General features: G+C 39.7%; 1 protein-coding gene across 1 annotated transcript in view; it reads left to right on the forward strand.

Annotated features, from left to right (window-relative positions):
• The first annotated feature begins 1,569 nt into the window (after positions 1–1,569).
• HMCN1 (hemicentin 1) overlaps positions 1,570–17,844 on the forward strand; it is a 442,964-nt gene continuing 426,689 nt past the window's right edge. Inside the window, exon 1 of the mRNA XM_004688154.2 lies at positions 1,570–1,822. Within this exon, the coding sequence (XP_004688211.1) occupies positions 1,570–1,822 (253 nt within the window). The remainder of the gene's footprint in view (positions 1,823–17,844) is intronic.

The following is a 17,844-nucleotide window of genomic DNA, read 5'->3' on the forward strand; positions in this document are numbered from 1 at the left end:
AGGTCTCAGTGAAAACTGTATGACTTAGAATGCAACCCCTTTTAAATAAACAAAGGATAGGCTGCTCAAATAGTGTATTCTAAGTACTACTTGGAAAGGAAGTATGTCCCCCTCTCCTCTCCTATTCCCAGTCGAAATGGCCTGTCTGCTTCCTTTAAGAGACATGACTTATTGGCATCATAAACTCAGGCTCCAAAGCTGCTGGGTCTGAAAAAGAAGACAGTTGCAGACTATAAAAGACTCAGGGGAGCTGCCTCTTCCAGGCTGCCTCAGTGTGGGATGGGTGATCCAACACACATTTGAACACCAATCAGATGTCCACCCCTCTTTAATTGTCAGGATTCTGACCACTGTTTTTGCAGGAAGGAAATAAGATTTTTTTTTTTATTAAAATGAAGTAAAGAATCCTTAACTTAGAGTTGACTTTCTTTGTCCAGCTACTCTTCTCAGTGATTAGTACTATAATGTATGTAATAATTAAGACATGGAAAAGGTCTGTAATGATTTCCAGGGTGAGGTTTCCTTACTTATCTGCAAGAAAATGCCATTGAGTGGACTGCATTTTTAATAGATCTTTTATCTGGACTTGGCAATGGCAGCTTCTATGAGAGGAAATGTGACTAGGGGTATTATTCTACATCACCATGCTAAGGGGAGGATTCAAACTGCCCAACAAACGAGTGTTGATAAGATTTCAAAATATTTTTTCTCTCTGAGATCTTTCTCCCTCACCACCATCGACTGAATTTCCATCATGCTTTCACACTGTTTCTTTCCCGGCTACCATCTTTCCTAACCAACCATTAGCGAATCCCCTCTCTGTTCCCTCTCATTTCCAACAACCATTCCTCTTTTTTTTTTCTGCTTCTTGCCTGTCCTCTCTTCCTCACCCATAGCTTCCAGCGCCCCCTCCTGGCTGGGCCGTGTGGGTGAGGTATACGAAGCCGGGTGGGCATCTGGGCTCAGGCGGGGGTAAGTTGCAGGAGGTGTCTGAAGCAGCGGTGCACACAGCAAAAGGTCCCCCTTTTGCGAGTTAATGCTTGTACCTTAGTGTGGGTCTTGGCGCACGCTTTGGAAGCCCTTGTTTTCCGGGGCTCTGTGGATTGGGAGCGGGACGCTGGAAAGGGGCTGGCCCTGGGACCCCAAGCTCGGGGGCTGAGCCGGCCGGGGAGGGAGTGCGGGGGGAGCGCGGGGCGGCGGCCAATCAGGAGGCGAAGCCGCGCCCCCTCCCGCTTAGGCGGCGGGCGGGCGGCGGGGAGACTGGGCTGCCGGACTCGGCAGGACGCGGGAGTTCTGAGCGCCCCGGGGCATGGACCGAGCGCTGCCCGCACTCCTACACGCCGGGCGGGGGGCGCACCCAGGCCGGGAGCAGCTGCGTGCGCACGGAGTCGCCCGCCCAGCCCCGCTGGGATCCCGGTTCGCCGCTGGTCCCCTTCGGACTCCCAGCTGCAAACTTGGTGCCAGTTCCCAGAGATTTCCAGAGGCTCATGAGCTGCTCTGAGAGGAAACCCTCTGCCTGTTGTTGAGGAGGGCTGAGCCCGGAGCGGAGACACTCAGAAAGAAAAGAAAATGATTTCCTGGGACATTGCCCGCATTGCATTGCTGTCTGCCCTCCTTTATTGTGCCCTAGCTCAAGAGGAGAGCCCCCCGGAGGAGATCCCCGAGGGGGCCTCCACCTTGGCTTTTGTGTTTGATGTGACTGGGTCCATGTACGATGATTTGGTTCAGGTTATCGAAGGGGCTTCCAAGATTCTGGAGACGTCTTTGAAAAGACCCAAGAGACCGCTTTACAACTTTGCTTTGGTGCCTTTTCACGATCCAGGTAAGGGATACGTTTATCCTTTGTATTTATTTCTTATGGTTACTTTACTTCTTATGCTGTGAAATTGTGTTTGTGGCAGGAATTTCAAATCCTTTTTTTTTTTTTTTTTAAATGTGTAGCTAGCTACAGTTGTAACAAAGAATTGCTGGCTGGCATTTGGCTTGCTCTCTTAACACCTACTTCAGTCTCCACCAGGGGCTAAATGGCTTGTTGGGGATGCTTTATACCCTGGACCCCAAAGCTGGGAGTACGGATTGACAGAAAGAGCCCAAAGTCTTGAGCTGTGACATCAGAATCAGAGGGCACTGACTTTTTCATTTTAGAGCTAAAGAAATGTTTATTTACCAAGGCTGATTGAGGCATGGCTAATTCAGCAGCAGTACTTTAAAGAGCTAACATCCAGGCTGAGCGCACAGGCAGGATAAACGCACATGACTGGGAAAGAAAACTGTGTGTGAGACATGAGGAAGCTTGTAGGTAATAACTACTGGGGAGGAGAAAATAATAGAGAAGCCATTCATTTTTTAACGGAGTCTATTCATCTTTGCACCAGATCATCATTAGTTAGGCTCACAGATGATTATAAACATTATGTCCTTGTCTCATCCAGAAATGCATGTAATTTGGAATGGCGGTGCTCTTTAAAGGTAGTTGAAGCAAACTAACTTTAGTTTTTGCCCTAAAGCCATGGGTTTCAGCTGCTCCACTGTAATATGATCCTATTTATTTATTTATTTCCCCCCCTCAGCTTCACTTTAAAGTGGCACCTTTTTGTGAGTCTTCTAGGAGCTCTCATTGTTATCACCCAGGGCAGCATTTAGAGGGAGCCTGGGGCGGGCTGTTTTAACATCCACCTGAGTTTCATTAGCTCAGATCACTGCCTAGATGAAGAAATAAAGCAGTGGTTTCTTAAAGTCCTCCCCCACTGTTCTTCCATATTTTCCCTGCTTTGAAATTCTCTCTTCACTGAAAGACCTTGACACAACCCCTTCTCAGTCAGAGCTTGATGTGAGCCTCTCAAATTCTTTCCTTGTGCATTTGACAAACATTTATGAGTTCGAATTATTGGTAGCTGTTAAATGTGGCAGGTTTTAGCTATTAAAAAATGGCACAGGGAGAAATTCAGAGGGAAATAGAACCTTCTGGTATTATTTTGCTCAGCAGATGATGAAAACAATAACCTATTTTACTCTTCCTGCATATACATATGTATTAGTAATTTCTACATTGATGAAACATGAAATGTATCCTTATTTAAATAAATAATTGGATGGTTATTTATTGTGTTTGCTGTCTTAATAAGATACTTCATGTGTTATAATGGTTTAATTTTTTTACATGTTAGGTGCCAATTGCGATGCTGTTCAAGATTTTTGGAATTAAACAAATTCCAAATTTTGGAATAGCCTAAAGATGTTTCTCTATAGAAATGAATCTGAAGTTGGCTGAAAAAATAAGTAGAAATTGTTTTCTCTAATTAACACCACAATTTCCTTTTATCCAAAAAGCTCTTATGAAATGATGTTGCTGCAACAAGAACACACAAAAAAAATTGCTGCAAGTCATAAATGGAACTGAATCATCTTATTTTGATGTGATATGAAAAATTATTGGAATTGTATTCTGATGTGTCGCCTCTCTATTGCTACCAAATGGCAAAGTTTGTTGTAGTAGACTTTCCTATAGCTTAGCAATCAAGATTCAAACTGGGGTAAACTTGGTATGCCAATAAAAATGACTAGTAAATTAGAGATTTTTGAATTGCATAATGAGAAAATGATGAAATTGATTCCATACAATTACTTGTCTGCATAATTCAGTAAAATTATTAATTTCAATTCTGTTGTGACTCAAGATAGAAGTAACCAGTGTTTGTTATCTAAGATTATTTATATTGTTAAAGATAACATGGGAAATAGAAGGTAAAATATACTAGTAACCTTTAATTTAGTTTACTGATCCACTTTAATGGATGATGTTTTCTGAGTGTGCGTTATCATTAAGGATTTTTTATTCCCTTTTACTTCTGATTGCCAATCTTCTTCAACTGACACAAAAGGCCTTGAATGGAGATTGACTGTGTCACTGAGTAACAGTTTAAAAATCATTTTACCTCTGTGAAACTTTCCTCAACTATGAAATGAAAGAACTGGATTTGGATATTTCTGAGGTCACTTTTACTGCGGCATCTGATGACTCTGTTTCACATGTAGCTGTTTTTCATAGTTATAACACTTACTCCTACAGTTGGATGATACCACTAACATGGAAAGAAATAATGTTTGGCATTCATTATAAAATTATATTAATACTCTTAAATATTTACAGTTTTCCAAAGCTCACTGACATCTGCCTTTACATCTAGCTAAGTTATGTAAGTAATGATACGACCTGGGGTATAGTCAAAGTCATTTGACAAAAACACAGGGTTTTGCAGATGATTGCTTTGGGTCTCTGGGTTACATTTTGGGATAGGTGTGTATTTGCAAATGGGGATAAAAAAATACATGGTAAAAATAGACTATGTTATAAAAACTCTAAGGAGTTGCATAGTCAGTTGACAATGAGGTGATGAAGTCATTTGGATTAGGTACATGGGCCAACCAGCCCTGGAGGACCAGCAGACATGCTGGAAAAGAGGCACCAGGGGTCATGAAAGCCAAGCAACCTGTGATACTAATTGGTATTAAGATGCATTTTCACTTATGTGATTCCATTTACTCCATTACTTTTACAACTTTAGTGAGATATAATTTCCTTACCATACAATAATGTATTTAATGTATTTCTCCATCCCTAACACTTTCCCCATCCTTAAACAACTTTTTAAAAAAGATTTATTTATTTATTTATACAGACCAAACTTTATACATACAGGCCAGAGGGGCAGGGGGTGAGAGGATTCATCAGAGACAGAACAGGCAGATGGAGTGAAATAAACTGCTGAGGGGAGCAGTGGGTGGCGCAGGAGAGGTCTGCCACACCATGTGTGTCACTCCCACTCAAACTGGCAATGCAGTGACTGCAATAGCCTCAGAGTGCTGTGCTTTAACCTGTTGCACCACCAGGGAGGGCCCCCCTAAACAACTCCTTTTTAAAAAAAAATATTTTATTTTTGCATCACAGAACTGGGGTACAGGCCAGAGGTGCAGGGGCAGTGAGAGGATTCACCAGAGATAGTGGGGAGCAGAACAGGTTGCCTGATGAAGTACACTGCTGAGGGGAGCAGCGGGAGAGTCAGGAGAGGTCTGTGGCGCCATGTGGATCACCTCTGGGGCAGGCGGGGATCGAACTCATGTGGAAGGAGCTTATTAGTACTGTGCTCTAACCCGCTGTGCTAGGGCCCCTCTAAACAACTCTTAAACGACTTTTTACCTCTATAGATTTTTCTTTTCTGGATGCTCGTATGAATGGATTCCTATAAATATGTGGTCTTTTTTGGCTGGATTCTTTCACTTTAGTATTTTTCAAGAATCATTCATATTTAGCTTGTTTTTTTTAATGGCCAGGTAATACTCCACTGAATGGATATACCACATCTTGTTTATTCATTAGTCAATTATAGCCATTATGGATACTTAGGTTTCTGCTTTTTGGCTATTATGAGTAATACTGACAGAAACCTCTGTGTGGTTTTATATGTTCAGTCCCCTTGGGTATGATTCTGGGAACTAATTGTGGTAATTCTGTATTTAATTGAGGAACTGATAGTGTTTTCGAAACCAGCTGCATCATTTTACATTCCTATCAGCAGTGCTATGAGGGTTCTGATTTGTTTACATCTCATTTATACTAGCTTATTAATTAAACTTTTATTCTTATGTATTAATTTTTGCTAGGCTTTTTACAACGCTGAAAATGTATTTGTCTTCCTTAGAATGAAACATTAGGGGAGGACTCATGGTCTGTGTGTGACTACAGTTCCTTTTCTCATTCATTTTTCCTCCCCTTCTTAAGGCAGTTAGCATAGAGTGGAAAGAACACAGGGTGGTGTATTTTAATGAGATTCTTCATATAAGGAAGATTTCTCTTCTTCTGCTTCACAATATGTCTCCAATTTTTTCCTAGGAAATCATGTATCAGTATTCATTTAGTCATTCACTTACCTATTATGTTTAAGATATTGCTTCTGATATTGGGGATAAAAAGGAGTAAAATGAACAAAATCTCTTGCATTCATGGGGCTTATATTCTATTGGGAGGAGAAAAGCAATACAGAAAATAACTGAAAAAACATGTGATATGTTTACTGGTGATAATTGCTTTGGAGAAATTTTTGAAAAAAGAGTTTGAGGTGGACTTAGAGTGTTGTAGCTTAAAATAGCTCATTTAAAATGATCACATTAATTTTAAATGTGATCAGGGAAGCTTCCACTGGAAAAGGTCACATTTGAACAAAGGCTTGGAGAGGAAGGAGGGAACAATGGTGATTTCTGAGAAAAGACTTGCAGAGAGGAATAATAAATGAAAAGCCCTAATGGTGAGTGTCCTGACTTTTTCATGAAGTGATTGGTTTACCCAGAGCACAGCAACAGAGGTAGGAAGGAAGACCAGAAAGATGTTGCAGTTCTATGAAATGGTTCAAAGGCTAGTATGACTTGGCTTTTTTTCTGAGTGAGATGGGGAATTACTTTAGGGTCTTGAATAGAGCAGTAGCATGGTCTGATTTCTACATGCACATACTCATTCTGACTGCTGCTTGGACATAGTCTAAACTGGAGCAAGGGCAGAAACAGGGAGGATATGGGATTATTGTATTTCATAACATCTTTCTGGCAGAGAAGGGTTGTATACCGTAAGTTAAGCTGGCCTCTGTAGAAATTTTGAGAAATAATCAGATGACATTTACCTTTGGAAGATAAAACCTAAAGGACTAAGGTGATGCACTGGATGGGCAGTGTGAGAAACAAGACAGAGACCAGATAGATTATGAAGAGTTGGTTTGAGACACAATCATCCCATAAACATTTACTGAGATTGAGGGTGAGCAAAAAGCAGATTTAATAAAGAGTGGGAAGATGAAGTCTTCCTTTTGGATGTATTAAAATTTGAGATGTCTTTTGGGACCCAAGTGGAGATAGTAAGAAGGCAGTTGGATATATGAGATTAGAATTCATGAGCAGAGGTCTGGGTCAGCGATATAAATTTTGAATCTGAAGGCATTCATAAGGAGGGTTATTTAGGGCTGCAAGGCTGGGTGAGGCCACTGAGGACTGATTAAATGAAGCATAAGAAAGTTTTCATGATCCAACCCTGGAACGCAGACAGATGTGAATCAACTAGCAGAGTAGCTAGAGCAATTAAAGACAGAGAGGGTGAGGAAAAACATGTTATCCCAGCAGTAAAGAGTGTTTTAAGGAAGAACTGCTAATTAGTTATAAGAGGGAGTCTTAAGATTGGCTAATCATTTGAACAGTGTAGAAGTCATTTGTGACTCAAGTATTGTGAAGTGAAGCTGCAGGGGTGAAAGCCTGTCTGGAGAGATTTCAGAAAGGGTTGGGAGAAAAGGAATTAGAAATCTTAGAATTATTTTGTTGTGTCCAACTACTGGAATGGTCGCTCTATTTATAAAGCTAAAGTTGAAACTAGTTAGACAAATGACTCCACCAGTGTTTTACAAAATACATTTGCAATGAAGTAGAAAGAACATCCAATTTGGAACAGAAGATTTGTGTTCTCTTAATTCTTGTTATTTAAACAAATTATTTATTGTTGCCAGACTTCTGTTTGTCTGTCTATAAAAAGACTATTTATTGGTAGGCTGTGAACAAATCCCATGACTTTTTAGCCTATATATTGCCAAAATGAGTACCAAAGTCTGTGATTTCAATGCTTATGATATACAGAAAGATAATTGTCTGCAAGACACTCAGAGTAGCAAGGGATTGGCTCACTGGGAGAAGCATCACCATTACCTGTGTCTACTCTAAGAGCGTCATTGTCATAAAACCTGCATGGCCTCAGTGACCTGATATGTTTCTGAAGGACTGTGGGGTACAAAGAAAATACTCCAGGAATTCTTTTTTGAAAAGTCCCTCTTAGAATATGGTAAAATCACCTGAAACCATAGTGAATAGAAACTGTTTTTACAAGAAAATACTGCACATGCAGGCTTGGACAATCTTTATTTGCGTATGTTTTACATCAAGTGTAGTCCCCACAGAATTCCCACCATGCATTCACCTGTGCACCATCACCTCAGTCCCTTGTGTTCTTCCTGCCTGTATTTTGTATTTTCTCTTCCCCTCTGCCCTGCAAGATGTTTCTGAATTATAGTTGTCTGCTTATTTTGTTTGGGTTTGTTGTATTGATTGTTTTGAAAGATGTGTTTATTTATGCATACAAGAACTGGGGTACAGACCAGAGATGTGGGGGTGAGAGAATTCATCAGAGACAAAGTAGGGAACAGAACAGATAGATTGAGGGAATACACTGCTGACAGGAGCAGCGGGCAGGTGAGGAGAGGTCTGCTGCACCATGTGGGTCACCCCCCGGGGCTGGGAATCCAACTTGGGTAGCAGTGGCAGTGGCCAGCTTCATAGCATTGTGCTTTAACCTGTTGTGCCACCAGGGAGGGCCCAAGTATTGATTTTTTTTTTTTTTAACAGAAGTTGTATTTTTTTCCCTGATCTCTTATTTGGTTTCCCTCTATTCCTCCTATAAGTGAAACCATCCAGACTGAAAATCTATACAGATTTATATGAACTAGACTTCAAGTTGAACTGTTTTAAGTTTCAGTAAGTATAGGGAAGGAGCCAGGAAGTTAGTCTCCCTTTCCCATATCCTACAAGAAGGGTTTTCATGAGGAAGAGGCTTGGTCTTTCAAGTCAAGAGAAAACTAATGGAAGGAAATGCACCAAATTTCAGTCAGAGAGATTTGCTTGGACAGTAATGACCTTTGCTTTTCAGGATGTTAGAATAACTTAAACAGAGAATGGATTCTGTGTCACTGGATATTTTGTGAGGATATGTGGAGATGTTTTATTATGCACCATGAAAACATTTTCCCAAAGTATGAGGACCAAATTTTGATGAATCAAATATGTTAAATGTGTTAGGGATGTTTCTACTTTACAGAATCCTCTTTGACTCCTGTGGAATGAAGGGTTTTTGTTTTTGTGGAGTTGGAGAATAGCCTTTTATTGTTGGTAAATTAGAAATTGGTTTTGCTTATGTTCTGTCTGGTCAAACAGACAATAACCATTGTTGACGGTCCTTATAACTTTGCTTATCTCTCTGTCTCTCTGACTAGACATTAACCTTCTTGGACTTAGATGAGAATACTGCATTCACCTTACAGGTTCAGCATGCTGTGGACGCTCAAAAAATGTTCTATGAAAGAATGAATGAGTGAATGCGTGCTGCAAACAATAACTGAATTCTTTGGGTATTTTCCTCTTGCCTTTCATGTCCATGGATTACTTTTTAAACCATAACAACAAAGAATAAAACTTAGCTATATATAATTGGGGCTTCCGTGGTGGCATAAGGGATTAAAGGGCAGCAGCATTAGGAAGCTATCCACAACTACCGTAGCTCAAATTTGATCCTTGGCCAGGTAGGTGGCCCACATGGCTCAGCAGATCTCTCCTGACCCACCCGCTGCTCCCTTCAGCAGTCAGTCTGTCTGTTTTATTCTCCACTCAGTCTCTAGTGAATCCTCTCACCCCCCTGAACCTCCAGCCTGTACCCCCAGGTTCTTGTATGCATAAGTGAGTAAATCTTTAACAACAAACAGAACTTAGCTATATGATCATTTCCTAGTTAGGCCTTTTATATATCTTCCCTCTAAGATTGAATGTGAAATGGAGGGACTGATAATGACTAGCTAATATTCAAGTACTTTAGTTCCTGAATGTTTGTATGGCAGGTGATTTTGGAGAGGTGGTATGTACAGAGTTTGGAATGTTTTGGGTATTGCTGTAAGGCAGTCAATTTACTTATATTCTAGATTAACCTGACTGACTGAAGGAGGTCACAGAAAATGTAATAATGTCCAATAGCATGATTCAAATGAAAATTTGACATCATAACTCTATAGGAATTCTCAACTTAGTTTTTTTTTTTGATACATCTCTAGGTGGAGCCCCCATATTTATGGAGAATAGGAAAAATTTAAAAGTGGACTTTTATGTAACGATATTAACTTTTCCTACTTCAGTGATGTTATCATGGTTAAATAAAATAAGTGAAAGACCTTTAAAAGTGCTATAGAATCATTGGTGTTCTCATTGAATGTGACTCATACATGTCTATAAAAATTGAATAGGTACTGGAGGGAAGCCAGTTATCAAGGAAAATGATAGAATGTTTATGCAATAAGGCTGCAAAATTTAACTTTGAAAAATGTCTATTTGATCATTTGAGTTAATCAACCACAGGCAAAGTACAATTAAGACAAGTTCAAATAGTCCCTCCCTGATGGTACAATGGGTTAAAGCATAACACTTAGAAGCTGTCTGCAGCCACTGCAGCACGAGTTCGATCCCCGGCCAGGGAGGTGACTCATATAGTGTGGCAGACTTCTCCTATATGGCCCACTGCTTCCCTCTTGTATGCATAAATAAATAAATCTTGAAAAAAAGAGACAAGTTCAAATGTAATACAATTCTAATACACTCTATATTTAAAAACATTTATTCTTGGCTAACTGTCCTTTTGAGCGTGGGACCACTACTTTATGATTGGGAAACCAGCAAGCAAATTTAAAAATCTTAAATAAGGTAAGCCTTACAGTCATTTATTCAGCAATAGATTTCTTACTATTTGTCAGTGGTGTTGCTAGGAGCTCCTGATTTTGACACTGAGTTATAGCTTGTGAGAATCTAAGAGTCTGTGGGGAGAAGACTGAGAGAAGCAAGAACCATACACCATGGTGAACTTCAGAGTGGAAAGAAGCACAGTATACTGGAGAGTCCAGCAGTGTTCCTGAGTGAAGAGGCTGATGGTCAGCCTCTTTGTGGAAGTTTTCTGGAAGAAGTGTGCCTTGGGCTGAAACCTAAGGAACTGCTTGAGTAAAAGCAGTTTAATGAAAATATTAAGGAGTTTAGATTTCATCCTGAAAGCTATTGGGAGCCTGAAGGAATCATAAGCGAGGGAAGACATGATTGGGCTTTCGTTTTAGATCTCTATCTCTTAGATGTATTGGAGCAAGGTAGTTCTGAGAGAGGAGCCATGAAATCTGAGGCTATCATAGCCATTCACAGGGGTGATATTGTAGTGACTGGGGATTAGGGAGAAGAATATAGATTTCTGAGAGCTATTAAGAAAGTTCAATGGGCTGGACTTGACCCAACAACATGAAAAAAGAATATGACCTCTTTCTGGTTAGAAATGAAATTAATGTACAATGGAAATGAAAAGATATGCAAAGTTAGCTTGAAAAGATGTTACCCCTAGGCCACTAAGACTTGATAGTAAGTTTCTTATATGTTCATTTGTCCAAAATAAAATCTCAACCAGAAGTATGGTAAGAGGGGAGGTGGTCAGTAATGAAAAAGAGACTCACCGAAGCAGACTCAGTAATTTTACAACCATGCTTTATCTAGGATTCTGGGTGTTAGTCATGCTACACTTGAATAGCCCGTCTACAGTGGTGGTGGACAGTTCTTTCTTATAAATATGTGATGATGTCATATTTTCGCTCCCTGTTCTGGTTGCATGTTTACCAGACAGCCTTCTGATAATTTAATGAACTTCCCTTATGGATAGAAAATGCACTTGTGAGACTGACACAGACAACAGATTCACCAGACAGTTATGTCCCTCATTGGCCACTCATACTTTGTCATACCAATTTCATACACCAGTTCTATTGTTTAAAATACTCTGGCAGTGTCGAGTTCAAATTCTAAGTTTGTCAGCCTAAGAACTAGACCATGGTTGATAGTGAATTTATCAGAATACATGTCTCCCTGTGTGGTTCTGTTTGGGTGGCCTGTCTGTCTCCAGGTATCACCCCCTTGGCATTTCTAACTGTCAGTGTTAGTGTGAATTGTGCCAAGTAACTGTTCTGTCCACTTGAAACTTATATAGATGACAGCTGGAGTCACTGGAATAAATGAGATCATCCAAGGAAAGTATGTGGACTGAACAAAGAAGGGAGATAGGATAGGACTATGGAGAACACAAGCATTTAAAGGATAACAAGGGAAATTCATACAGCATTCTGAGAGGGAGAGTTTAGGTAAACAGCAAGAGCAACACGAATGAGTAATGCCTGGAAATGAAAAATTTGTGGGTTTTAAGCAGGAGAGATTTATGTCCATTTATAAGCTAGCAAAATTAAAAGCTAAGTTAAAAGCCTAAAAGGGACAGTTTTATTGGAGTTGTATTGTAAGGCAACTGAATGACAAGTAAGAAAATGGAGGTGCGAATTTGATGTTTCTTCTATGAAACATAATGTCATGGTTTACAGACAAAGGCTGTGGGGCCTGGTGTCTAGGCCCATAGATTATTTGGTCAGTGACCTTGTCTTAGGATAATATTGTCAACTTTATAAGGTTCATGTGACGATTGACGTAATAAATGTTTAAAATTTAGTATAATCGCTTGCATGGAGTAAATTCTTAATAGATGTTAGTTAATGGGACTCGGCATTAGGAAGAACATTTTTCAGATATTGAAAAGAGGAGGAAAGTTTAAGTAGAATAAAAGAGATAGAAAATTCCAATGATAAGACAGATGATTTTGGGGCTTTAAAAAGCTCTATTTCTGGGGTGCAGAAAAAGAGCGATGGATTGGTGGGGAGGAGAAAAGCTTGGTGCAGTGTGAGAGGAGAGAGGAAGACCATGGTTGACATGTTATGGACAAGGTGTTAGGTGAGTAGCAGGATGTGGGGTGACTTCCTGTCTGATGGACTTTTTTTTTCTCCTAAAGAAACAGAAAGGAGCAAAGTCATTTGATGGGAGAAGGGAAGGAGAGAAGAGTAAGTACGGGACTTTAGAGGAATATTGGAGTTCTAGAGGTAGAAGATGGCTCAGGATGAGATGTAGTTTAGAAGATGAATTTGTGCTCAGTGGTATGATTTTCTTAGGTCTCTCTGAGCAACTGGGTGTAACTGCCAAGATTGACTACTATTTTGATTTGAGATTGGGATTTTGTGGAGCAGGTTTGACTAAAAAAATGGAATATGGCTGAGAAAAATATCATTACGTGGGAGACTAGCATGACAGATAATAGGGTTTAATCTGCATGCACTAGCCTGACAGAAGTACTGATTTCAATAGGAAGGACATGCCAAGGAATTTGAGATGATTGTAAGAGCAGTCAGAGTATCTGGTCATAGACTTCAGTGTGGGTAGGGAAAGAAGATAAACTATAATAGAATGAAGATCACAAGGTGAGATGGAGGAACTTGGGGCTGCAGAGATGAACATAGATGTTTGAGTAACATCTATGTTACTCTCCTAACAGAGCTTGGAGTGGTAAAGAAGACAGTGAGGTGGGTACCACATTTTTATTTACTGAGAATTATTGGAGCCTACATTTGACTGACGATAATGAAGAGGGGTAGGTTATGTCATAGGTGGCGTATACATGAAAATGGCAGATGTGTTCTCTGAAGGTAGAGAAATAGGTGGGAGAGTGTAGGTGTCATCTCTCCTGACCCTTTTGTGTATTAAGTGTAGAGAATGAAACAGACCGAAGTGGGAAAAACTGTACGAGAGGTGGTAACATCATCAAAGAACCCATTTCATTTGCAGTAGGGAGTTCGGTGAAGGAGGATGGCTGGGAAGGTCACAGGATTTGAGGGCATAGGGCACTGTAGGGTCTGAACTGACTCTGAAAGAAGGAGAGGATGCAGGTGAGAGCGGAGATGAACAGTTTGTATTTGGCGCAGTGGCTGCAGATGGTGGTGGTATAAAGTGGAGTGGGATGTGCTGCTTACTGGGGCTTGGGTATCAATGTAAGATATCATAGCAGCAGTACCCATTTTTTTCTTTGAGTTATTACTATGGACTGGACATTGAACTATCTACATGCCATACTTTACCTCATTTAAGATTCACAGAAGCTTTATTTTACCAAGAAGCAAGGAAAGCTTAAAGGAGCTCTTGCAAAATGTACTGAATTTCCTGAAAAGGACTAATTTTCTATAAACTAATTTTTGGCAGCTTGTCTATTGAGAAATATGTGAGATTGAGATGTGCCCAAGAAGATGTGGCAAAGGGACCATGGTGTTAATTTGCTAGGGTGACCGCAACAACGTGCCACAGACTGGGTGACTTCAGCAACAGAAATGTTTCATCTCTCATTTCTGGAGCCTAGAAGTTTAAAACTTAGATCTTGGCAGACTTTCTTTCTGAAGGTTGGAAGGGAGAATCTGTTCCCTTTTTCCTCTCAGCTTCTGGTGTCTTGCTGTTGATCTTTGGTGTTCCTTGGCTTGTGCATACACTGATTTCTGCCTTCATAGTCCCAGAGCAATCTCCCAAGTGCTGTGTCAAATTTCTCTCTCTCTCTTTTTTTTTTTTTATAAGGACACCAGTCATATTATATTATTGGCCCAGTCTGCTCCAGTGTGATCTCATCTTAACTCACTACATCTGCCACAACCTTCTTCCCAAATAAGGTCACATTCTGAGGTGCTGGGGAATAGGGCTATGTGAATTTTGGGGGGTCATAGTTCAGCCTATAGCCAACCACTCTTAAGTAATGTTTAAAAAACAGCTATTTAACTCTTTATTAGAGAGACTCTGCTTGTTCTGTAAATGTCTGATGAAAGTGTTTGTATCAGGGAATATTATGGATTCTTGTCTCTGATTCCTCTTGGATAGGAATAGAGGTCTCAGTGGATTTTTGGAGGGGGCAATTTGATTTGCCCTTTTTAAAAATGTGAATTTCACTTTTAAAACATAATATTTGATTTGATTTTGGAGGTATGTTGCATTTTTTTCCTTCAAAGTCTTCATCTTAATATTAATTTTTTTGTTATCATTTATTTTTTGAGTTGAGGTAACATTAGGATCTCATTCCCCACCCCACCCCCCACTCCCAATCCCCAATCAGGTATCACTATTGAAAGGGGGGAAACTCTGGAAATTCTTTGTGACTACCAAAACATTTAGACTTTGTTTACATCTAGGTTTCTTTTCTTGGAAACATCAAACACCCTAATCGGAACAAATTTCCATTAGCACCAAATCTCTGAGAGCATTCCTTTAAATAGGTGAGAGGAAGTCCTTGATGTTCCCAGGCTGGAAGGCATTCTGATGACCATTGAAAATGCTTCAAGGGTAAATTTGTAGCTGTTCCTGAGAAGATCTGACAGGGAAAGGTGAGTTCCATGAGACTGACAGGTATGGAGAAGGCATAAACATGTAAGATGGATCTTGCAATTTCATATTTTTTACCAACTAGAGGGTCAAGAAAATAATAAAATTTCACTAAGTGGTAGAGAAAAAATGCTAAAACATGTACTATCTGCCATATCAATTTTTTTAGATTCAAAGTAAAATCTGTTTTGCTTTTTGTTTACTTCATTATTTGCACTTTGAAGTCCTTTGCCAGAGTACACAGAAAACCTCATTTCTATTGTTTCATATTCCCCGGGGGTCCTTCCCTGTTCTTCTTAGATAAACATACTCACCTGATCCCCTGTATCAGATGCTTAAACCCTGTCTTGAAGTTTTCTCCTGAGTCAAACCAGTGAAGGAATGCCTTTCTATGCCAAGTATTTTCTCCCCTTTAATTACAAGATTTTTCAAAACTTTTGCCTTTCCAAGGAATTTTCCTGGAGTATTGAAAAAGTGACATTCAATATTGATATCATCTTTTATATTTATTTTACCATTTATGAACATAATTTGTGCCATTGATAACTTCATATCTTTCCTTCCCATCTGCATTATCACAAAATAGTTGATTTATCTTGAAAAAGTAAAAGTAGAATGGTACAGGTTTAGAGTAAATGGATTTTAATATCAAATAGACCAAGGTTTGATTGTTAATAAGTCACTAACTTCTCCAAAATCTGAGTCTTTATCATTAAAGTGGAAATAATAATCTTGCCTTCTTTGTAGAGTTGTGAAATTACAAGAGAAAAATGCACATAAAACATTTGTTACAAAGTTTGACATAAAGTAAGGACTTGAAAGGTTCTATCAGGGAAGTAACATAGGATGTGGAGTCCAGACACTGGGTCCTGGCTTTGTAATTGGGCAGGCCTATTGACTGTGAAGAGTCTGTAGTTTCTGTCCATCTAAAATAGGCAAATAGTGCAACTGTTATGGAAAACAATCAACATTTACCTTAAACATCTAAAAATGGAAATACCATATGGCCCAGCAGTCCTACTCTTGTGTGTGAATGTGTGTGAATATACCCAAAGGCTATGAAATAATTAATACAAAAATCCATACATATTCCACAGTGTCCATACATTATTATTTACAGTTGATTGGACATTGAAGCAGCCTAATTGTCTGTTGACAGATAGTTGGATCAAGAAAATGTCGTATATCCACACTATGGAATACTCTGTAGCCATAAAAAGGATGAATTGCAGTCCTTATCAACAAAATGGAGGGAGTTTGAGAAAAATATGTGTAGCGAAGCAAGTTAGAACAATAAGAACAAATACTGGACACTTAAATAGAGAAAATTTGATAATGTTAAAAATTTGAGAAAAAACTAGTGCTCATCAATAGAACACTGCCTAGAGTTTGAGGTGAAGAAATAGTGAAGAAGAAAAGGACAAGGGGGTTATGGGATAGTGATAGGGAAAAAGTGTGGAGTTTATATAAAATGAGAAGAAGCATGATTATGAGCCAATAAATAAAAAGGAAAGCAAACATTAAAAAAATCAAGTAATATGTGTGAGTAGCCCTCATGAGTAGTAGATCAATTGCTTTATTTAATGAAAAGAATTTAGTAAGTGTAGAAATCAAAATAGTTCTATATTTAGGTCACTGGTTAATTTGAAATTACTTTTAAACCAAAATGTATTATCTATTTGAAAATTTACATTGTGTATTTTTTTTTTCAAGTGGAAATGAAAATAGTATTTCCTTGGAAAAAGTATAAAATCAGTGGTGTACTGGTTAAACTTCTGGTTCAGAGCTGGGTGTGGGAGAGGCATTTGTGGCATCTGCCAGTTTCTAAGGGAGAAACACTCACCTTGGCCAATATCAAGCTACTGACTTGATCTCCTTAGATGAGAGCTGGGAGTAGATATACATTGGCCTCCTCATCCTTAAAATCTTGGCCATAGGGCCCTCCCTGGTGGCGCAGCGGGTTAAAGCACAGCACTGAGAATCTGAAGCCACTTCCGCATGAGTTCGATTCCCGCCTGCCCCGGAGGTGACCACATGGCGAGGCAGACCTCTCCTGACCCGCCCGCTGCTCCCCTCAGCAGTTCTGCTCCCCACTCTGTCTCTGGTGAAGCCTCTCACCGCCCCTGAGCCTCTGGCCTGTACCCCAGTTCTGTATGAATAAATAAATAAATCTTTAAAAAAAAAATTTAAAAAAAAAATCTTGGCCATAACTGTTAATCTATGAAAGAGGAGCCAAGAATATACTCTGGAGAAAGGAAAGCTGAGAAAACTGAGGCCCTCCCTGGTGGGTTAGGGTGCAGCACCACTGCAAGCTAGCAGCAGCCATTTCAGTGTGAGTTCTATCCCCACCCTGGAGGTGACTCACATGGCACAGCAGAGATATTCTGTCTCTCCTGCTGCTCCCCTCAGCAGTGTATTTCATCAATCTTCCTGTTCTGTTCCCCACTCTGTCTCTAGTGAATCCTCTCCCTACTCCTGCACACCTCTGGCTTGTACCCCAGTTCTATATGAATAAATAAACAAATCATTAAACAACAACAATAACAACAACAAAAACTGAACAGCCATATCCAAAAGAATGAAAATAGACTACTTTCTTACACACACAAGAAAATTAACTCAAAATGGATAAAAGGCTTATATTTAAGACTTGAAATCATAAAATGCATGGAAGAAAACATGGGGAAGACACTCCCCTGACAGGCATTTGCGATAGTCTTTGTAGATTCATCTCCAGCATCAAGGAAA

Source organism: Condylura cristata, unplaced genomic scaffold (genome assembly GCF_000260355.1).
Source record: "Condylura cristata isolate star-nosed mole 26May11 unplaced genomic scaffold, ConCri1.0 scaffold00024, whole genome shotgun sequence".
In the NCBI taxonomy this organism is placed as follows: Eukaryota; Metazoa; Chordata; class Mammalia; order Eulipotyphla; family Talpidae; genus Condylura; species Condylura cristata.